General features: G+C 43.6%; 1 protein-coding gene across 5 annotated transcripts in view; it reads left to right on the top strand.

The window, feature by feature from the left end:
- The window catches only part of LOC139273181 (utrophin-like), a 476,555-nt gene that overhangs the window by 222,688 nt on the left and 230,304 nt on the right, over positions 1–23,563 (top strand). The window contains exon 1 of one of the 5 annotated variants that reach the window (XM_070889725.1): positions 13,247–13,767. The exons of 3 other annotated variants lie outside the window; for them this stretch is intronic. Coding sequence is in view for 1 of the 2 variants with exons in the window: in XM_070889724.1 (XP_070745825.1) it covers positions 13,982–14,032 (51 nt within the window). In the remaining variant the exon portion in view is untranslated. Of the gene's footprint in view, positions 1–13,246; positions 14,033–23,563 lie in introns of those variants that run through there. One more of the 5 variants, XM_070889724.1, reaches the window with a different exon arrangement.

Raw genomic sequence — 23,563 nt, 5'->3', positions numbered from 1 at the left:
GTGTTGGGGAAATTGATGGGATTGAAGGCCGATAAATCCCCAGGGCCTGATGGACTGCATCCCAGAGTACTTAAGGAGGTGGCCTTGGAAATAGCGGATGCATTGACAGTCATTTTCCAACATTCCATTGACTCTGGATCAGTTCCTATGGAGTGGAGGGTAGCCAATATAACCCCACTTTTTAAAAAAGGAGGGAGAGAGAAAACTGGGAATTATAGACCGGTCAGCCTGACCTCAGTAGTGGGTAAAATGATGGAATCAATTATTAAGGATGTCATAGCAGTGCATCTGGAAAATGGTGACATGATAGGTCCAAGTCAGCATGGATTTGTGAAAGGGAAATCATGCTTGACAAATCTTCTGGAATTTTTTGAGGATGTTTCCAGTAAAGTGGACAAAGGAGAACCAGTTGATGTGGTATATTTGGACTTTCAGAAGGCTTTCGACAAGGTCCCACACAAGAGATTAATGTGCAAAGTTAAAGCACATGGGATTGGGGGTACTGTGCTGACGTGGATTGAGAACTGGTTGTCAGACAGAAAGCAAAGAGTAGGAGTAAACGGGTACTTTTCAGAATGGCAGGCAGTGACTAGTGGGGTGCCGCAGGGTTCTGTGCTGGGGCCCCAGCTGTTTACATTGTACATTAATGATTTAGACGAGGGGATTAAATGCAGTATCTCCAAATTTGCGGATGACACTAAGTTGGGTGGCAGTGTGAGCTGCGAGGAGGATGCTATTAGGCTGCAGAGTGACTTGGATAGGTTAGGTGAGTGGGCAAATGCATGGCAGATGAAGTATAATGTGGATAAATGTGAGGTTATCCACTTTGGTGGTAAAAACAGAGAGACAGACTATTATCTGAATGGTGACAGATTAGGAAAAGGGAAGGTGCAACGAGACCTGGGTGTCATGGTACATCAGTCATTGAAGGTTAGCATGCAGGTACAGCAGGCAGTTAAGAAAGCAAATGGCATGTTGGCCTTCATAGCGAGGGGATTTGAATACAGGGGCAGGGAGGTGTTGCTACAGTTGTACAGGGCCTTGGTGAGGCCACACCTGGAGTATTGTGTACAGTTTTGGTCTCCTAACTTGAGGAGGGACATTCTTGCTATTGAGGGAGTGCAGCGAAGATTCACCAGACTGATTCCCGGGATGGTGGGACTGACCTATCAAGAAAGACTGGATCAACTGGGCTTGTATTCACTGGAGTTCAGAAGAATGAGAGGGGACCTCATAGAAACGTTTAAAATTCTGACGGGTTTAGACAGGTTAGATGCAGGAAGAATGTTCCCAATGTTGGGGAAGTCCAGAACCAGGGGTCACAGTCTGAGGATAAGGGGTAAGCCATTTAGGACCAAGATGAGGAGAAACTTCTTCACCCAGAGAGTGGTGAACCTGTGGAATTCTCTACCACAGAAAGTAGTTGAGGCCAATTCACTAAATATATTCAAAAGGGAGTTGGATGAAGTCCTTACTACTCGGGGGATCAAGGGGTATGGCGAGAAAGCAGGAAGGGGGTACTGAAGTTTCATGTTCAGCCATGAACTCATTGAATGGCGGTGCAGGCTAGAAGGGCTGAATGGCCTGCTCCTGTACCTATTTTCTATGTTTCTATGTTTCTAAAAGTAATTCATTGACTGAAGCACTTTGTACCTTCCAGGAATCTCTGTGCTATCCTTAATTTTGTGTGGAGCTGCTGTTGGTTACTGCTTTTGAGGAGCAGGAAAGTGTTCTAAGCACTTGGCTTATCACCCTTGGCTGCGCTACGGTAAATGCAGGAGTTGGAATTGAAATATATTTGCATTATTGCAGGTATTAACCTTTCGACAGATAAGTCAGGCAGGGTTACTGCACATTTCCTGAGGAAGATGGTCTTTACAACTCTCTCACATTTGGTGTTTTTCCTGTATATCTTGCATTAGTAAGGAATTACCAGTTGAAAGGATTTATTTGTGTGGTTTGTCATAAGTCGATGCATTGTATTTACTCTTAATGCTAGGTGACCTCCCCTCATTTCCAAATTCAGCAGAGTCTAATTAACTAGCTGCTAGGCCCTGAATATAAGCAAAGCAATTTTGACTTGCCTGTGTGTAAGATGATAGTTAGTTGGATGTGATCTAGAGAAAAGGATGACATGCCCAGCCACCCTGTAACCCAATCCATCTTGGGCTCTGCATCCCCAAGCTATGACCTAAAGATTGCATTTTCAGTTGAACAGAGACATGAATATGTTGATAACTATGTCTCTACCGGCCTTCCAAGCTCCAGCCATTCTCTGCTCTCCCACTCCCTCCCATGGCTGTACTCCTGGTCTTGGCTCCAGCCATTCTCTGCTCTCCCACTCCCTCCCATGGCTGCACCCTTGGTCTTGGCTACAGTCATTCTCTTCTCTCCCACTTATTCCCTAGAAATTCCAAAATTGGTTGTTGGAGGCCAATCATCACAGCCCCAGGACATCACTGCAGGAGTTCCTCAGGCCAGTGTCCTTGGTCCATCTTCAGCTGCTTCATCAATGACCATTCCTCCATCATAAAGTCAGAAGTGGGGATGTTCGCTGATGACTGCACAGTGTTCAGTGCCATTCGCAACTCCTCAGATAATGAAGCAGTCCATGCCCACATGCAACAAGACCTGGACGACATTCAGGCTTGGGCTGGTAAGTGGCACACAAGCATTGACTATCTCCAACAAGCAAGAGTCTAACCACTGCCCCTTTACATTCAACGGCATTAGTATCGCCGAATCACCGACCATCATCATCCTGGGGGTCACCATTGACCAGAAACTTAACTGGACCATCCACATAAATATGATGGCAACATGAGCAGGTCAGAGGCTGGGTATTCTGTGGCGAGTGTCTCGCCTCCTGACTCCCCAAAGCCTTTCCACCATCTACAAGGCACAAGTCAGGAGTGTGATGGAATACTCTCCACTTGCCTGGATGAATGCAGCTCCAATAACACTCAAGAAGTTCGACACCATCCAGGACAAAGCAGCACGCTTTGTTGGCACTCCATCCACCACCTTCAACATTCACTCCATACACCACTAGCGCACCATATCTGAAGTGTGCACCATCTACAAGATACGTTGCAGCAACTCGCCAAGGCTCCCAAACCCGCAACCTCTACCACCTAGGTGGTCAAGGGCAGCATTACATGGGAACAGCATCACCAGCAAGTTCCCTTCTAAGTTGCACATCATCCTGACTTGGAAATTTATCGCCATTCATTCATCGCTGGGTCAAAATCTAGGAACTCTCTCCCTAACAGCACTTTGGGAGTACCTTCACCACATGGTCTGCTGCAGTTCAAGAAGGCGGCTCACCACCACCACCTTAAGAGCGATTATGGATGGGTAATAAATGCTGGCCTTGCCAGCAACGTCCATTTCCCATGAACGAATTTAAAGAAAAATGGCTTTCTGATGGTTGATGCAGCCCTCGAAAGACAACTGCAAGACATCAATGGGAAACTAAGCACGATGAGAAATGAATACAGGTGACGCATACAGAGCAACACACTCCGCACCCCACCACAAGTCACCTGTGATAGCTGCCACGTGAGATGTGCCAGCCTGTGATACAACTTGGTGCAAAGTTCTGAATTTTGCAAGCATACTGCATTAGTATGAAATGTGAATCATTCATTGATGGGAAGATATTTGTGAAATATTGATGTTTGTGTTATAATTTAGGCAAAGCACAGTTACATGTTGCAGCTACACAGACGATTGTAAAATCATCTGCATAAATGTACAGGACTGGAAACATCTTGACTATCTTCCCAATTCCACATGCACAATTGGGATATGTGTGTTTATTAACACTCTATTCAGAAGATTATTCAGTAATTGTCAGCATCTAGTTGCCTCTGGTGCTTTAATGGTATCTTGATATTGATCAATATTAATAAATGTCGATATCGTGACAGTGATGTCTTGTAACAGCTTTACCTAGAGTTTCTTTAGATTCAAAGTATATAACTTCATTATTTTAAGTGATAATTTGGTCATTATTAGTACTGAAATCAGTTGTAAGGTTGAGAAAATAATCTGAATTTAGTTCAGAGCAAGTTTCCGTGATTTGTTTGAGTTAATAAAACTATGGCCACGTAATGTGGTTGGCTGACATTGCAGACTTTCCTCGACTTGGCTTTAGCAAGAAGACATTAATAAACTTGCAGAATAGGCATATATTGGCAAATTAATTTCAACACCGATAAGTGTGAGATATTCCATTTTGGTATTAAAAATAAGGCGGTCACATATTACTTGGAAAATAAGAATCTAAATGGGATAGAGGAGCAATGGGATCCAGGAGTACAAATATGCAAATCACAAAATACTAATACAAGTTAATAAGGCTATAACAAAAGCAAACCAACGTTTATTTTTAGAGGGTTAGTATTGAAAAGTGGTGAAGTTGTGCTCAACTTATATTGAACCTTGGTTACACCACAGTTCTGGTTGGCAAATTATAAAAAGGATATAGAGGCACTGGAGGGACGCATTTTCACTTATGGGGACGGTGCAAAACTAGAGGCCATCAATATAAGATAGTCACCAAGAAACTTGTTTACCCAGAGAGAGATGAGAATGTAGAACTCGCTAGCACAGGAAATGATTGAGGCGAATAGTATAGATGCATTTCAGGGGAAGCTAGATAAACGTATGGGGAAGGGAATAGAGAGTTATGCTGATAGATAGATGAGAAAGGATGAGGAGAGGCTCGAGTGGAGCATAAACGCCAGCATGGACTGGTTGGGCTGAAGAGCCTGTTTCTGTGCTGTATATTCTATGTAATTATATGTAGTTTTGAGTGCGTAGGTTTGAAATGCTGCAACTAACTACTGTACACTTAAAACTGAATTCCTGACTTGATATGAAGAGGACAGTGAAGCTGTTTGATTTGCAAATAGATAGGTGTCACTAAGCTGTTAATTTCTACCCTTGCCCCACTCCTGGCATACAACAGGAAATCACATATAAAAAGTAATTAAAAAGAAACATTGTACTAATGTAGCACTTTATCATGCCCTCAGGGCTTTCTAAAACACTTCAGAGCCAATTAATTATTTTTGAAGTGTAGTTACTGTTATGCAAACAAATGCCACAGCAACAAGAATGATACCAGAAATACGAGCGTATGCATATCAGGAAAGGATGAACAGGCTAGGTTTTTTTTCTCTTTGAAAAAAGAAGGCTCAGGGGTGACCTAATAAAAGTATTTACAATTACAAAAGGTTTTGATAGAGTAGATACAGAGAGAACGTTTTCACTTGTGGGGAAGAGCTTGACTGGGGGCCATCAGTGTGGGATGGTCACAGGGAAGTCTAATGGGGAATTCAGAAGAAAATTCTTTACCCAAAGAGTGGTGAGAATGTGGAACTCACTATCACAGGGAGTGGTTGAAGTGAATAGTATAGATGCATTTAAGGGGAGGCTAGTCAAGCATATGAGGAAGAAGGGAATAGAGAGTTATGCTGATAGATTTAGATGAGGAAAGACGGGAGGAGGATCGAGTGGAGCATAAACACCAGCATGGACTGGTTGAGCTGAATGGCCTGTTTCTGTGCCGTATATCCTGTGTAATCCTATGTAATTTGTGCACACCTTCAGATTGATTACAGTCCCCTAACTAGATCTGTGTCCCAGTTACACTCTCTCATGTATCAGGTTCCTGGAAGTTACTACATTTGGTTTGCAGGCACTGAATTAAAATGTAAAAAATTGGTGGGCTAAGAGGGGACAACAGTAAGGTTCAAGAGCAAAGTGATTCACAACTTAGAAACTTGAGGGTAAAATTTATAAATGTGCCAGGAAGCTAAATCAGGAAATTATCATCATCATCATCATCGGCACTCCCTTGGAATCGAGCAAGACTTGCTTCCACTCTTAACATGAGTTCTTAGATGGCTGAACAGTCCAATAAGAGAACCACAGTCTCTGTCACAGGTGGGACAGATAGTCATTGAGGGAAGGGGTGGGTGGGGACTGGTTTGCCGCATGCTCTTTCTGCTACCTGCACTTGATTTCTGCATGCTCTCGGCGACAGGACTCGGTGTTCAGCGCCTTTCCGGATGCACTTCCTCCACTTAGGACGGTCTTTGGCCAGGGTCTCCCAGGTGTCAGTAGGGATGTTGCACTTTATCAGGGAGGCTTGAGGATGTCCTTGTAACGTTTCCGCTGCCCACCTTTGGCTTGTTTGCTGTGAAGGAGTTCCGAGTAGAGCGCTTGCTTTGGGAGTCTCTGCAAAATATGTGGCCTGCCCAATGGAGCTGATCAAGTGTGGTCAGTGTTTCAATGCTGATGATGTTGGGCTGGTTGAGGACACTGACGGTGCGTCTGTCCTCCCAGGGGGATTTGTAGGATCTTGCAGAGACATCGTTAACTTCAGCACATGGGGAGCTCATCCATGATTTCCTGCTTACTACTTCCCTTGATCCCACGTCTGAAATGGAAAAACTCTCACACACAAATCTGGCTCTTACCGCACAGTGCTACCCTTGAGATTCACTGTTTAGGGTTGGCTTAACCACTGTGTGCTTGAGAGATTCTCGAGAGCTGCACTGTGCAGTTAGTGGCCAGATTTGTGTGAACAAGTTCCGATCTCAGATGTGCATCTGGGGGAATGGAGGCAAGATGCTTTTCATGGGATTATTTGAGCTGAGCTCAGAACGAGGAGGTGGTAACTAAGCAACATTGTCAAAGAGCTGGGAACCGATAGGGGGAAGGGAGATACGAAGCTAAAAGATGAATTATTTTTCATAAATAATGAAAGTGAGTTGAAGCTTAAGTTTTTAATTCAATATGAATACTGAGATTTTGCTGCAGTCTGGAACTCCCTTATAATTTTTCCCACTTTGTATAATGTAACAATTGGGATATTTTTGGTACATGCTTACCAAATCAGTGGCTTTCTATTAACATAGAAACATAGAAACTAGGTGCAGGAGTAGGCCATTCGGCCCTTTGAGCCTGCACCACCATTCAATATGATCATGGCTGATCATGCAACTTCAGTACCCCATTCCTGCTTTCTCTCCATACCCCTTGATCCCTTTAGCCGTAAGGGCCACATCTAACTCCCTTTTGAATATATCTAACGAACTGGCCTCAACAACTTTCTGTGGTAGAGAATTCCACAGGTTCACAATTTTCTGAGTGAAGAAGTTTCTCCTCATCTCGGTCCTAAATGGCTTACCCCTTATCCTTAGACTGTGACCCCTGGTTCTGGACTTCCCCAACATCGGGAACATTCTTCCTGCATCTAACCTGTCCAATCTTGTCCGAATTTTATATGTTTCTATGAGATCCCCTCGCATTCTTCTAAATTCCAGTGAATATAAGCCTAGTGAATCCGGTCTTTCTTCATATGTCAGTCCTGCCATCCCGGGAATCAGTCTAGTGAGCCTTTGCTGCACTCCCTCAATAGCAAGAATGTCCTTCCTCAGATTAGGAGACCAAAACTGAACACAATATTCAAGGTGTGGCCTCACCAAGGCCCTGTACAACTGCAGTAAGACCTCCCTGCTCCTGTACTCAAATCCTCTAGCTATGAAGGCCAACATGCCATTTGCATTCTTCACCGCCTGCTGTACCTGCATGCCAACTTTCAGTGACTGATGAACCATGACACCCAGGTCTCATTGCACCTCCCCTTTTCCTAATCTGTCACTATTCAGATAATATTCTGCCTTCCTGTTTTTGCCACCAAAGTGGATAACCTCACATTTATCTACATTATACTGCATCTGCCATGCATTTGCCCACTCACTTAACCAGTCCAAGTCACCCTGCAGCCTCTTAGCATTCTCCTCACAGCTCACAGCCAACCAGCCTAGTGTCATTTGCAAACTTGGAGATATTACATTCAATTCCTTCATCTAAATCATTAATGTGTATTGTAAATAGCTGGGGTCCCAGCACTGAAACATGCGGTACCCCACTAGTCACTGCCTGCCATTCTGAAAAAGACCTGTTTATTCCTACTCTTAGCTTCCTGTCTGCCAACCAGTTCTCTCTCCACGTCAATACATTACCCCCAATGCCATGTGCTTTAATTTTGCACACTAATCTCTTGTGTGGGACCTTGTCAAAAGCCTTTTGAAAGTCCAAACACACCACATCCACTGGTTCTCCCTTGTCCACTCAACTAGTTACATCCTCACAAAATCTAGAAGATTTGCCAAGCATGATTTCCCTTTCATAAATGCATCCTGTCACTGCTTTCCAAATGCGCTGCTATTACATCTTTAATAATTGATTCCAACATTTTCCTCAACACCAATGTCAGGCTAACCAGTCTATAATTCCCTGTTTTCGCTCCCTTTTTTAAAAAAGTGGGGTTACATTAGCTACCCTCCAATCCATAGGAACTGATCCAGAGTCTATAGAATGTTGGAAAATGACCACCAATGCATCCACTATTTCTAGGGCCACTTCCTTAAGTACTCTGGGATGCAGACTATCAGGCCCTGGGGATTTATCGGCCTTCAATCCGATCAATTTACCAAACACAATTTCCTAACTAATAAGGATTTCCTTCAGTTCCTTCTTCTCGCTAGACCCTCTGTCCCCTAGTATTTCCGGAAGGTTATTTGTGTCTTTAGTGAAGACAGAACCAAAGTATTTGTTCAAGTGATCTGCCATTTCTTTGCTCCCCATTATAAATTCATCTGATTCTGACTGCAAGGGACCTACGTTTTTCTTCACTAATCTTTTTCTCTTCACATATCTATAGAAGCTTTTGCAGTCAGTTTTTATGTTCCCTGCATGCTTACTCTTATACTCTATTTCCCCCCTCCTAATTAAACCCTTTGTCCTCCTCTGCTGAATTCTAAATTTCTCCCAGTCCTCAGGTTTGCTGCTTTTTCTGGCCAATTTATATGCCTCTTCCTTGGATTTAATACTATCCCTAATTTCCCTTGTTAGCCACCTTCCCCGTTTTATTTTTACGCCAGACAGGGATGTACAATTGTTGAAGTTCATCCATGTGATCTTTAAATGTCTGCCATTGCCTATCCACCGTCAACCCTTTAAGTATCATTCGCCAGTCTATCCTAGCCAATTCACGTCTCATACCATCGAAGTTACCTTTCTTTAAGTTCAGGACCCTAGTCTCTGAATTAACTGCGTCACTCTCCATCTTATTGAAGAATTCTACCATATTATCGTCACTCTTCCCCAAGGGGCCTCGCATAACAAGATTGCTAATTAATCCCCTCTCATTATACATCACCCAGTCTAGGATGGCCAGCTCTCTAGTTGGTTCCTCGACATATTGGTCTAGGAAACCATCCCTTAAACACTCCAGGAAATCCTCCTCCACCGTATTGCTACCAGTTTGGTTAGCCCAATCGATATGTAGATTAAAATCACCCATGATAACTGCTGTACCTTTATTGCACGCATACCTAATTTCCTGCCTGATGCCATCCCCAACCTCACTACTACTGTCTTGTGGTCTGTACACAATTCGCAATAGCGTTTTCTGCCCTTTGGTGTTCCGCAGCTCTACTCATACAGATTCCACATCATCCAAGCAAATGTCCTTCCTTACTATTGCGTTAATCTCCTCTTTAACCGGCAACGCTACCCCACCTTCTTTTCCTTTCTGTCTATCCTTCCTGAATATTGAATACCCCTGGATGTTGAGTTCCCAGCCTTGGTCACCCTGGAGCCATGTCTCCGTAATCCCAATTACATCATATCTGTTAACAGCTATCTGCGCAGTTAATTCATCCACCTTATTACAAATGCTCCTCGCATTGAGACACAGAGCCTTCAGGCTTGTTTTTTTTAACAATCTTTATCCTTTTGGAATCTTGTAGGAATGTGGCCCTTTTTGATTTTTGCCTTTGATTTCTCTGCCCTCCACTTTTCCCTGATCTCCTTTCTACCTTTTGCTTCTGCCCCCATTTTACTTCCCTCTGTCTCCCTGCATAGATTCCCATCCCCCTGCCATATTAGTTTAAACCCTCCCTAACAGCACTAGCAAACACTCCCTCTTGGAGTTGTGCAAGTTTGCTGTCCGCTGGTGTGCATTCTGTGCCTGTCGGGTTATAAACCTTTGTGAAGTAAGCAAAGACAGTGTTGCATTATATCACCTCTGTGTTTTTCCAGCAATTATCAAGCTGCCTTGTATTTATTACTTAGTGTAAGGAATATCTAGTATCCCAAGGCTTTAGTGTCGGGGAGATTATAATTGTGGTCATAGAATCATAGAAATTTACGGCACGGAAGGAGGCCATTTCGGCTCTTCGTGTCCGTGCCGGTCGACAAATGGCTATCCAGCTTAATCCCACTTTCCTGCTCTTGGTCTGTTCACCAAAGGAAACTTGAGCATTGATGATTTCCGATGTGTCGCTCTTGTAGCAATTTTAGAAAATAACACTTAAGACTTGCTGGAATATTATCATAGAAACGGGACATTGTAAGAACAAGGGAGGCAAGAGAAAGTAATAGTAAAAGCAGCTCCATGGCACGAGTGTGAATTACCTCACATTGCATTGTGACGTATTTGCTAAAGTATCATAATTCCTAGGGCGATTAAACATTGCAATTCGCCATTATTCCCTGCTGCATATGAATTTATACCTAACTTTAATTCACAAGACATGCTGCTAGTCGATGACAATGTCAGTAAATTTAGGGTCTCCTTAAAATCCTTTCATTTCAGACTGGCCTCAACTGTTACTACTTCAGAGGTTTAAAGTTCACTGACTTCAATTAAGTGCCAAAGCTACTTTTGCACAGCATGGAATTCTCTAAATTTTGTCTGCATCTAAATGCTATAGGTTGAAATATACCCTCAGCTGCAATAAACATAGTTACTAACCCAGAGTGCCAATAAATGAATGTGCGTAGAAGAATATGGGGGCAAAATTGGGCTCCTTTGCGCCTCCCGTTAGCGCCTCTGGGGGTGCGGTTTGTGACCGGGCGTGGAGAGAGTAGCGACTCCCGCTAAATTCAGCTGGAGTTTTGCTACGCCATTGCATCCCGATCTCCTTCTCCCAGAGATCGTGATGTCAACGCTGCGCGCATCACCCCAATCGTGCCCCGGACCCGAAATTGCGACTGCCCCCTGCAGCATCGCTGAGCGAAAACACCACCAGCTGCAGGAGACGTGCATTGGGCGGCCGGCCGCTTTGGGGACGATGCTTAAAGGCGAGGTGGCCGTGGGTTCCCGCCCGCGACAGATTATCCCAGCGCTCTGCTTGAGTGCCGGGCTGATTGGGTGGGATTGCGGCTGCCGTCATGGAGAAGGTAAGTTGTTTTTACTTTGCAGAGCCTGCAGCGATGGCATTTTCTTTTGAGGGAGGGAAGAAGCCTTTCAGTGCAGTCGCGCTGCACAGCCCAATGTGTAGCATGGTCCACTCACTGCCCCGTCTACATAAGAAATAGGAATAGGAGTAGGCCATACGGCCCCTCAAGCCTGCTCCGCCATTCAATATCTTGGCTGATCTGATCATGGACTCAGCTCCACTTCCCCGCCCAGCCCCTGTAACCCCTTATCCCCTTATCGTATAAGAAACTGTCTCTTTCTGTCTTAAATTTATTCAATGCCCCAGCTTCCACAGCTCTCTGAGGCAGCGAATTCCACAGATTTACAACCCTTTGAGAAGAAATTTCTTCTCGTCTCTGTTTTAAATGGGCGGCCCCTTATTCTAAGATTGTGCCCTCTAGTTTTAGTCTCCCCCATCAGTGGAAACATCCTCTCTGCATCCACCTTGTCAAGCCCCCTCATAATCTTATACGTTTCAATAAGATCACCCCTCATTCTTCTGAATTCCAATGAGTAGAGGCCCAACCTACTCAACCTTTCCTCATAAGTCAACCCCCTCATCCCCGGAATCAACCTAGTGAGCTTTCTCTGAACTGCCTCCAAAGCAAGTATATCCTTTTGTAAATATGGAAACCAAAATTGCACGCAGTATTCCAGATGTGGCCTCACCAATATCTTATAGAGCTGTAGTAAGACTTCCCTGCTTTTATACTCCATCCCCTTTGCAATAAAGGCCAAGATACCATTGGCCTTCCCGATCACTTGCTGTACCTGCATACTATTCTTTTGTGTTTCATGCACAAGTACCCCCAGGTCCCGCTGTACTGCTGCACTTTGCAATCTTTTTCCATTTAAATAATATGTTCTTTGATTTTTTTTCTGCTAAAGTGCATTACCTCACACTTTCCAATATTATACTCCAACTGTCAAATTTTTGCCCACTCACTTAGCCTGTCTATGTCCTTTTGCAGATTTTTTGTGTCCTCCTCACACATTGCTTTTCCTCCCATCTTTGTATCGTCAGGAAATTGGCTACGTTTCACTCAGTCTCTTCTTCCAAGTCGTTAATATAGATTGTAAATAGTTGGGGTCCCAGCACTGATCCCTGCAGCACCCCACTAGTTACTGGTTGCCAACCAGAGTATGAACCATTTATCCCGACTCTCTGTTCTCTGTTAGTTAGCCAGTCCTCTATCCATGCTAATATATTACCCCCAACCCCGTGAACTTTTATCTTGTGCAGTAACCTTTTATGTGGCACCTTGTCAAGTGCCTTCTGGAAGTCCAAATACACCACATCCACTGGTTCCCCTTTATCCACCCTGTTCATTACATCCTCAAAGAAGGAAATGGAGCACTTGATTTAGCGCTTCACTTCTTGGAGTGCCAATGCCGAATATTTTTAAAGTTTGAAATTATGAGCGTCTGGTGGTAATTTTTCAAACTTATAAAAGTTACGCTCCATAATTTGACCCCCTATATATCTAAAGGGACAAAGTAGCTAGCAAAGTGAACTAGTCATAAATGATTCATTATAAGAATAACTCCTCAACTCTGTCCTGCCACAGAACATCATTGATGTATTTACTGAAAAATCAAGTAAACAAGACCTTTGATTACCCGAAAATTTATCTCTGCTTTTCATTCAAGCAGAGAGGGTTTGCGACTAAATGTAAGCAGCAGGGGTGTTTTGCAATGTGCTTTTTGTGTGTGTGTTTTCTCATTATTAAATGAGGGTCTGGTCCTTTGCACATTTCTGTAGGACTGAAGTCCTGCCAAAAATGAGGCCTCAGGAAGTGGGAGTGTATCTGGCTCCAGCGAACGAGGAGGGTGCAGGATGCTGATTAAAATAATAAACAGCAGCTGGAAATTGAAGATTACTACAGACTGCTGGGGCAGTGTTGAATAAAAGCCGAGGGTCCTGTACCAGAGTAGACAGTAAAGTGATCTGTACTGAGAGGGAGGGCAAGCTGAGCGGGACTAATGGGCACAGTTCTCTGAACCCTCAGCTTCCCCCTTTGCAAAGAAAAGAATAAATCTAAGGACCCTGGGAAAAGCAAGCTGTTGATACATCAACACGCGACTATTTGCAGATCGGTGGCTCTGGTCCAATATCTTGCGGTTGCCCTCCCCATCCTGTGGACTGATGTCCCATTCGATGTAATCTCCTGGCTATATGTTTATGATAGACCCTTTTCGAGGACTGCTTTTGCCTTTGCACAGAAATTCCTTTAGAAAATTTCCCATGTGATTACTGGTAAATTATTTTTGACTCAAGCTGTCAACAGTTGCGATCAACTGTTTGATCGAGACTGAGCCCAGGAGCAAATGCTTTAAAGGAACAACATCTGGGCTGTCACGAGAAAGGTGGACCAGTGAAATCTTAGACTAAGCTTTAGGGTGAAAACTACCTGAGAGGATGAAAGCACTATGGAAGCTGGCTAAAAACTGCAGAAGATTACTCAGCATCCTGGATCTAGGTATCTTTGGGAGAGTTCTTTTGAATTGATGGATGTGTGAAGCTGCTAATATGTAAACCACAGTCTGATGGATATAGTGTATAAGAGAAGATTTAGGATAGGCTAAAGCAGGAGGTGAACCTTCTGTTTGCAGATGTAAAACTACAGCACAAACAGCAGTAATGGGATAACCTTTTGCAGAAAGATGTAGGCTGTGTCAAGGTGAGACATAACGATGATTGGCCTGAACTTCAGCTTGCAGGAGTTACTAAGAAAAATTGAACAGGTATAGTAAAAAAAAAAAATATTTTATCTTATGGCCTGATATTTAGTTCTATTTTTTTTTAAATGGCATTCGTCGGATTTAATTTCTGTTGGTGCACTGGTCAATTCTATCACATGAATTCCCTTTGTGCACTGCTTTAATGAGTTGTCGACCTCTTTATTTTTAAGTGGGTTAACATTGTACATAGAGGAACTTTGACTGTCACAAGGAAAAAAAGTCGAAAGTGCGTTTGTTAAATTTGTAGAGAAGCATCAAGTGTGTTTTAATGTTGGAAAATATTAAGAATGTATTTATGGAAGTGGTTTATTTGTGTTTTAATTCATTACTAGTGTTATCTGGCACCATCACAGAATGCATGCCCCTGAAGTGGAGAGCTCTATGCTTCGTTCTTTATTTAAGTTGGAAAACTCTTAGTGGATAGGTTCTCCAGTGAATACCTGAAAGTGAATTTAAGTGGCACAAGTCATTCTTAAATTGACTCTGTTAAACCCCACAAACTTGTACAACTTTTTATTGGAGGTGGGAGGCAGAGGAGCAGTTATTCACTAATCGTAAATGCACTAATTGAATACTTGTGTGGTATTTAATATCATTTCATTAGATTTGTCATTAACGAAGTGTTATAATTAAAAAAAGAGATGGAATTTGCCACTGAGAGCATGGAGAATTATAACAGCAACACAGAGGAAACCTGGTTATAACTGTTGATTGCCAGCTGGTAACAGCATGGGCCATCATTTATAGGGGTTCTGTCAATCTTCTGGGACTTATTAGCATTTCACCATTCACTGCATGAATTATTCACAATGTCTGGATTTTACCCCTGAAAGCTTGAAATTACTTTTACTGACCTGCTACTGTGGTCTAATTACCCCTGTCAATTCACTAAAAGAAATCCAGAGTGTTTTGGTTAGCAAGCGTATCTTACTAGCAGCATACTGTGATTGGACCAGAGAGTGGGTGGTGCTGATAGGAGCATCCATTTCCTGTCCAGTACCTGAAGTGATTAAACTGACATTTTATTTCCTGATCTGACTTCCCTCTCCATGAAAACAATTAAGGAATTACCTGAATACCATCTTGTGATCTGGCTAAAAATGGGTATTGTTAAAGAGCATTTCTTTGATGGCTTTTTTAACAGTTTCAGGATAGAATTGATGGATGCTGAATTAAACCTTTAGTAGAATCAGTATTCTAAGGCCGAATGATATTGAAGTGCACATCATTGCATTGAAGTGAGATTGAATCTGAATGCATGAACCAAGTATGTTGCTTTTTTTTGTGACTGATAAATGGATGCATCAAAACCGGGCAATAGTAAACTATTACACATAATGAACATCAGCGGATAGAACCAGAGCTCTTGTCCAGGGCTTGTTTTCCTAATGTACAAGTTGCAGGCTGTGCTAGGGAAGGGTTTTGATTACTTGAGAAAATGTCTGCAGAGTTCAGCACTGTTGTGTAAGGCAGCTTGTGTTACATTTACAGTAGGTTCCCTACAGTGCAAACACACTGTGGCCTTATCATGACAAACACAGTATGCTCTAATCATGACAAGCACACTGTACCCTAAGCCTGACAAAAACATTGTCCCTCATCATGACAAACACCATGTGCCCTAAACATGACTAGTGACAAACATGGTGCAGGATACTCGCCGAGTAAAGTAGTCGATCACATCATAGGCATGACCGAACACTATAATCCAGTCAGTGTCTAGTCCACTGCTGCATAATTGCAAACAGGAACTGAGGGCTAATTATATAAAGATTACATAGGATATACAGCACAGAAATTGGCCATTCGTCCCAACCAGTCTGTGCCGGCGTTTATGCTGTACTCGAGCCTCCTCTCATCTTTCCTCATCCAACTATCAGCATAACCCTCGATTCCCTTCTCCCTCCTATGCTTATCTAACCACTCCTTAAATGCATCTAAACTATTTGCTTCAACCACTCCTTGTAGTAGCGAGTTCCACATTCTCACCACACTCTGGGTAAAGACGTTTCTTCTAAATACCCTTTTTGATTTATTGGTAACTATCTTCTATTAATGGGCCTCTATTTTTGCTCTTCCCCACAAATGGGAACACTCTCTTTGTATTGATACCTAACTCTAACAGCAGCTTTGTAACAGCAATGTTTTAGGCAGGAGCAGACCATTGCTTTAGCTAGCTGACCCTTCCAAACCTCCCATCAATTTCCTTTCTCTGATTCTGGAACTAGTAGCCCTGCACCCCGTTTGCCTCATGGGAATTTGCCCAGTACAATTTTAATCCCGGCCATGGCTTTCAATTCCAATATTCCCACTGATGATATGTTTAACAATTATGTCACTCTTATTTTTTAAATGCCTCAATTTCCTTTTTTTGACACCATTAAGTTTCAACTGTGTTAAACTGTTTAAATGCCTGACAGAAGAATTTTCCTGAATCCAAATCTTTACCGGTGATGATCTTAAATACCTCATTCAAGGACCCCTCATTTCCCAGAGAGTTAAGCTCCACAGTGGGAAATTTTTCCAACGAATCAACCCTGTAATTGCAAGAATCAGCCTCCATTTCCTCCTTTGGGCTCCCTCCATTAATTCTACATCTTTCCTGTAAAAGAGACTAAAACTGAATACATTAATCCAGATACAGTGGTGTTCCCCAGAGGTTGGTGTTGGGACCACTGCTCTTCTTTATGTATATTAATGACCTGGAACTGGGTATACAGGGCGAAATTAGAAATTTGCAGATGACACAAAACTCAAAGGGAGATAGATAATACTTCACGAGACATAGACAGGCTGGTGAAATGGGCAAGACACATGGCAGATGGAATTTAATGCAGAGAAGTGTGAAGTGATGCATTTTCGAAGTAAAAATGACGAGAAGCAATAGAGAATAAATGACACAATTTTGAAGGGGATGTAGGAATGGAGAACTTGGGTATTCATAGAATCATAGAAATTTGCAGCACAGAAGGAGGATATTTAGGTCCATCGTGTCCATGCCGACCAAGAGCTATCCACCCTAATCCCACTTTCCAGCTCTTGGTCGGTATCCCTGTAGGTTACGGCACTTTAAGTGCACATCCAAGTATCTTTTAAATGTGGTGAGGGTTTCTGCCTCTACTACCCTTTCAGGCAGTGAGTTCCAGACCCCTCCCACCCTCTGGGTGAAGAAATTTCCCCTCATATCTCCTCTAAACCATCCCCCAATTACTTTAAATCTATGCCCCCTGATTGTTGACCCCTCTGCCAAGGGAAACGGGTCCTTCCTATCCACTCTATCCAGGTCCCTCATAATTTTATACACCTCAATCAGGTCTCTCCATAGCCTCCTTTGTTCCAGCATCTCCAATCTTTCCTCATAGCCAAAATTCTCCAGTCCAGGCAACATTCTTGTAAATCTCCTCTGCGCCTTTTCCAATGCAATCACATCTTTCCTGTAATGTGGTGATCAGAATTGCACACAGTACTCCAGCTGCAGCCTAACCAGTGTTTTATACAGTTCAAGCATAACCTCCTTGCTCTTGTATTCCATGCTTCGACTTATAAAGGCAAGTATTCCATATGCCTTCTTAACCACCTTATCTACCTGGCCTGCTACCTTCAGGGATCTGTGGACCTGTACTCCAAGGTCCCTTTGTTCCTCTACACTTTTCAGTGTCGTACCATTTAATGTGTGTTCCCTTGCCTTGTTAGACCTCCCCAAATGCATTACCTCACACGTATCCAGATCGAATTCCATTTGCCACTGTTCTGCTCACCTGACCAGTACATTGATATCTTCCTGCTGTCCGCATGTTTTCCCTTCATTATCAACCACACAGCCTATTTGAAGGTGGCAGGACAATTGTATAAAGCTGTTTTTTAAAAAAGCAGACGGGATCCTTGGCTTTATAAAGAGAGACATAGAGTACAAAAGTAAGAAGTTATGCTAAATCACTGGTTTGACCTCAACTGGAATATTATCTCCATTTCTGGGCACCACACTTTAGAAAGGATATCAAGACCTTGGAGAACATGCAGAGGATATTTTTTTTTCTCAGCAAATTATGATGATCTGGAATGCGGTGCCTGAAAGGGTGCTGGAAGCAAGTTCAATAGTAACTTTTATAAGAGAATGAGATCTTTACTTAAAAATGAAAACAAATTGCTGGGCTATGCGGAAAGGACAGTGGGGTGGGACTAATTGGATAGCTTTTTCAGAGAGCTGGCACAAGCATGATGGGCTGAATGGCCAACTTCTGTGCTGTAAGATTCTTCGATACAGCCTCTAGATACCACCTCAACATCACTTCCTTAGATGTATACGTCACATCTTTATCTATACATCTCAACATTTTATTTGCTTTCTTCACCACCTGCAATATTGAACCAGTGTTTTTAATGATCTATCCACCAAAACCCCAGATCTATCTTCTGCTCTGTTACGACAAACCCAATATCATTCATATTGCCGCTTCTTCTATCCAATTGTATGACTTTACCGTTATCCATGTTGAGCTCCATCTACTGCCCTTTGGCCATTCACCTTGCTTGTCCAAGTCCCTTTGGATTATTGCACATTGTACACACGTCTTAAAAATGATTTAATAATTCTACCACTTTCCTGTTCTCAGACACCTCTTTCCCAGCACCATTGGTAAACTGTCTAACATTCCTCTGCGCCCTCTCTTGCTTCTGATGCATATTTGAAGAAAGCTTTATAATTGCCCTTTATATTTTCTGCTGTATGCATTTCATGTTTCTTCTTTCATCTGCTTGATTTTATAGTTCTGCCATTGGTGGTCTTTTCCCGTACCTTTCAGAGTTTTATGTACATTCTCTTTCTCTTGCTTTTGTTAGTTACCTTTTCATTCCTTTCTGTTTCACACTTTTTTTTTATTCGAACGCTAACAATACCCAGTTCTACCTCTTCACCGCCCCTCTCGACCCTTCCACTACCTCTGATTTGTCACGCTGCTTGTTCGATATCCAGTAATGGTTGAGCAGAAATTTCCTCTAGCTTAAAAAGTGGAAGGACGAAATCCATTGTCTTCAAACCCTGCCACAAACTCCATTCCCTAGACACCAATTGCATTTCTCTTCCTGGCCACTTACTGATGCTGAACCAGACTGTTTGCGACCTTGGTGTCCTATTTGACCCTGAGCTGAACTTCCGACCCCATATCCTCTCCATCACCAAGACTCCCTATTTCCACCTCCGAAACATCGCCCATCTCCATCCCTGCCTCGGCCCATCTGCTGCTGAAACCCTCATCCATGCCTTTTTTACCTCTAGACTTGACTATTCCAACTCACTCTTGGCTGGCCTCCTACCTTCTGTAAACTCGAGCTCATCCAAAACTCTGCTGCCCACATCCTAACTTGCGCTAAGCGCCGTTCAATCATCGTCGTCGTCATTGCCGCCGCCACGTGTCCTTGTAACATTTCCGCTGCCCACCTTTGGCTCTTTTTCCGTGAAGGAGCTCCGTAGAAAGCACTTGCTTTGGGAGTCTCGTGTCTGGCATGTGAACTATGTGGCCTGCCCAGTGAAGCTGATCAAGTGTGGTCAGTGTTTCGATGTTGGCCTGGTCGCTAATGTTGGTACACCCTTGTGCTCACTGACCTACATTGGCTCCCAATCCAGCAACACGTCGATTTTAAGCTTCTCATCCTTATTTTCAAATCTCTGTATAGCCTTGCCCCTCCCTATCTCTGTGACCTCCTCCAGCACTACAACCCTCCAATATATCTCTGCTCCTCCATTGGCAGCCGTGCCTTCAGCTGCCTAGGCCGTAAGCTCTGGAATTCCCTCCCTTCTCATCCTTCTGGACCTGTGCAGCGTTTGACACGGTTGACCACAAAATTCTGCTCCCAACACCTCTCCACCGTTGTCCAGCTGGATGGGACTGCACTCACCTTGTTTCATTCTTATCTTTCCAGCCGTAGCTATTGAATCACCTGCATTGGCTTCTCCTCTTCCCAATCCCACACTGTCACCTTTGGTGTCTGCCAATGATCTATCCTTGGCCCCCTCATTTCTCATCTACATGCTGCCCCTCGGTGATATCATCCGGCAACACAACATGAGTTTTCACATGTGCATTGATGATACCCAGCTCTACCTCTCCTCCGCCTACCTCGAACCCTCCACCGTCACCACTGTATCAGACTGCTTGACCGACATCCAGCACTGGATGAATTGAAATTTCCTCCACTTAAATATCAGGAAGACTGAAGTCATTGTCTTTGGTTCACGCCACAAACGCAAATTCTCTTGCCACTGATTTAACCTCTCTCATCGGCAACTGTCTAAGGCTGACCAAGTTTGTTCACAACCTTGGTGTCATATTTGATCATGAATTGAGCTGCCTATCTCATATTCTATCACTAGGATCGCCCATTTCCACCTTCGTAATATTGCCCATCTCCGCCTTTACGGCAACTTATCTGCTGCTGAAACCATCATCCATGCTGCTTTCTCCTCGAGTCTTGACTATTCCAATGCACTCATGGCTGGCCTCCCTAGTTCTACTCTCCATGAACTTGAGGTCATCCAAAACTCTGCCCATATGCTAACTCACACCAAGTCCTGCTCACCCATCCCGCCTGTGCTTGCTGACCTACATTGGCTCCCAGTTAAGCAAAGCCTCGATTTTAAAATTCTCATCCTTGTTTTCAAATCCCTCAATGGCCTTACCCCTCCTTATTTCTGTAATCTCTTCCAGCCCTATAATCCCCCTAGACCGCTGCACTGCACCAATGCCTTTTGAACATCCCTGATTTTAAATGCTCCACCGTTGGCAGTCGTGCCTTTAGCTGCCTAGGGCCTAAGCTCTGGAATTCCCTCCCTAAATTTCTCCACCTCTCCACTTCTCGTTCCTCCTTTAAGACCCTCCTTAAAACCTACCTCTTCAACCAAGCTTTTGGTCATCGGTCCTAACACTCCTTATATGGCTCGGTGTAATTTATTTTGGTAACAGTCCTGTGAAGCACCTTGGGTGGTTTTATTACATTTAAAGGCGCTATAGAAATATACGTCGTTAATGTAAACCTCCTCTCTATCTCCTCCTTTAAGACGCTCCTTAAAACTGACCTCTTTGATCAAGCTTTTACTAAGTTAAATGTGCTATATAAATGCGAGTTGTTGACTTTTTCTGGGATAAACTGCCTCCGCAACAATAAAAAGAAAACTTTTATCACATGATTAAATGGAGAAGTTTTATCTGATTTGTTTTATATTTCTAAACGATATATTAGTAAATGAAGTGGTTTTAACAATTACAATTTACAAGAATAAAGTAGATTTCCCTCAGTCAGCAATTGAAAGAAATAAAAAGAGAAAATTCTGGAAATGCAGTGCATAAACAGAAAGAGGTCAACTACTGAAGAAGGGGTGTCATTGATGAAACATCAACCTATTTTTGTCTTTTGCATGCTGATTGACCTACTGTGCATTTCCACTATGTTCCAGCATTCATGGCTGTTGTAAACTTTGAAGCTTTACTCAGAAGTGTTGCCCGAGAGTCAGCCTAGTATGGATTAAATGACCATTCTTAAACCTTGCTAAATTCGGACAGGAACAGAAACTCTGCTTTCCATCAATGGGCTTATGTCACTGACTTCAGAGCTGATGCTGTGCAAGACAGCACTGTACACAAATATCGTGAATAATAAAGTATTGCCTTCCCATCCTGGAATCTTCTTTGTTCAGTTTCTCAAAGGTCAAAATTCTCAAATATCATTTGTCTATTCAAGATAGGTAATAGTTCTCTTCAAAAATGTTCCATTATACTGCTAAGATATTGCATAAAGACGAATCAACTGGATTCTAGTGTGTGTGTGAGGCTAAGGATAAGGAGACCTTGGCGCATACTTTGATGATTTATTGTATTAAACTTTTTTTTCCAGTCCTCCAGCAGCATTTCCTTCCTTAGCTGAGTGTTCTTAATAAACCTCAAGCCGAGATTTTTTGGTCATATGTAATGGTACTTTACATGCAGCCAGAATTGTCTAAAAATAACTGAGGCTAGCACTGTTATTTATGTGCCAATCGGACAGCAACTTCAGGCAGGCAAGCGCAGATGCGCAGTTTAACATGAAAATCTGGAAGTTGCTGTCCGAGATGCGCCGCTTCTTCATAAACTCTGTGAAAATGGCATAAAAAATACGAGCAGGAGTAGGCCATTCGGTCCCTTGAACCTGTTCCGCCATTCAATAAGATCATGGCTGATTGTCTACCTCAACTCTACTTTCCTGCACTATCGCCATATCCCTTGATTCCCTGACTCCTGACAAAATGTATAGAACATGAACTTCGCATCACCAACACCCTGTTCGGCCAGAGGGATAAATACAAGGCATCGTGGCAACATCCTCACTCCAAACACTGGTACCTGCTCGACTATGTCATCGTCCAAGCCAGGGATTGCAAGGATGTGTGCATCATCCTCGCCATGACAGGAGCTGACGACTGCTGGATGGACCACTGCCTAATCCGATCCATCATCATAGCCCCAAAGCGGAGGGGACAGCAGAAGCAGTGCCGCAAAAAAGTCAATGCCGGGCACTTAAAGACCCAGCTAAGAGAGCCCTATACAGCTAGCGCCTCACAGCTAACCTGGCGTGCCTTGATGACCCTGAGATGCTGAATGCCCACAGTGCTTGGTCTGCCCTCCAGGCCTCCATAACCAGTGCCTGCGAAGGGACACTTGGTCACTCAACCAGAAAACACCTGGACTGGTTTGATGAGAATGATCAGGAGATCCAAGAACTAATAGATCGCAAGCACAGGGCATTTCTGAACCTCAAGCAGCAACCCAACTCGGGAGCAGCAAAACAACATTACAGGCGGCTCAAGATCCAACAAAAAACCCGGGACCTAAAGAACAGGTGGTGGATGGATAAAGCACAGCAGATACAATTGTCTGACAGCCATGATGTGTGAGGATTCTTCATCGCAGTCAAGGCCACCTATGGTCCAAGCTCCCAAGGCCCCACCCCACTGCTGGTCAAGAATGGGGAAACACTCATCAAGGACACCAAGGCAGTCAAGGCCCGCTGGAAGGAGCACTTCGAATATCTCCTCAACCGAGGCTCTGCCTTTGACTCGAGTATTCTCGACTCCATCCCGCAGCATGCGACCCGCCACCACCTCAGTGAAACAACGAGGTAGGAAAAGCCATAAGACAGCTCAAGAACAACAAGGCTACGGGAGTGGATGGAATCACTGCTGAGGCACTGAAGTATGGTGGAGAGGCGCTGTTGGCGCGGATACATGACCTCATCTCATCTGGAGGGAGGAGAGCATGCCGGGAGATCTGAGAGATGTAGTGATCGTGACCATCTTTAAAACAGGTAGACAAGTCTGACTGCGGCAATTACAGGGGAATCTCCCTGCTGTCAGTCACTGGGAAAGTTGTCGCTAGAGCCCTCCTCAACCGTCTTCTCCCTGTGGCCGAGGAGCTCCTCCCGGAATCACAGTGCGGATTTCGGCCCCTACGGGGCATAACAGACATGATCTTTGCAACGCAACAGCTGCAGGGAACAGCGCCAGCC

Source organism: Pristiophorus japonicus, chromosome 9 (genome assembly GCF_044704955.1).
Source record: "Pristiophorus japonicus isolate sPriJap1 chromosome 9, sPriJap1.hap1, whole genome shotgun sequence".
NCBI lineage: Eukaryota > Metazoa > Chordata > Chondrichthyes > Pristiophoridae > Pristiophorus > Pristiophorus japonicus.
Note: the sequence above shows the minus strand (reverse complement) of the source record. Positions and strands in the feature narration are given on the sequence as shown.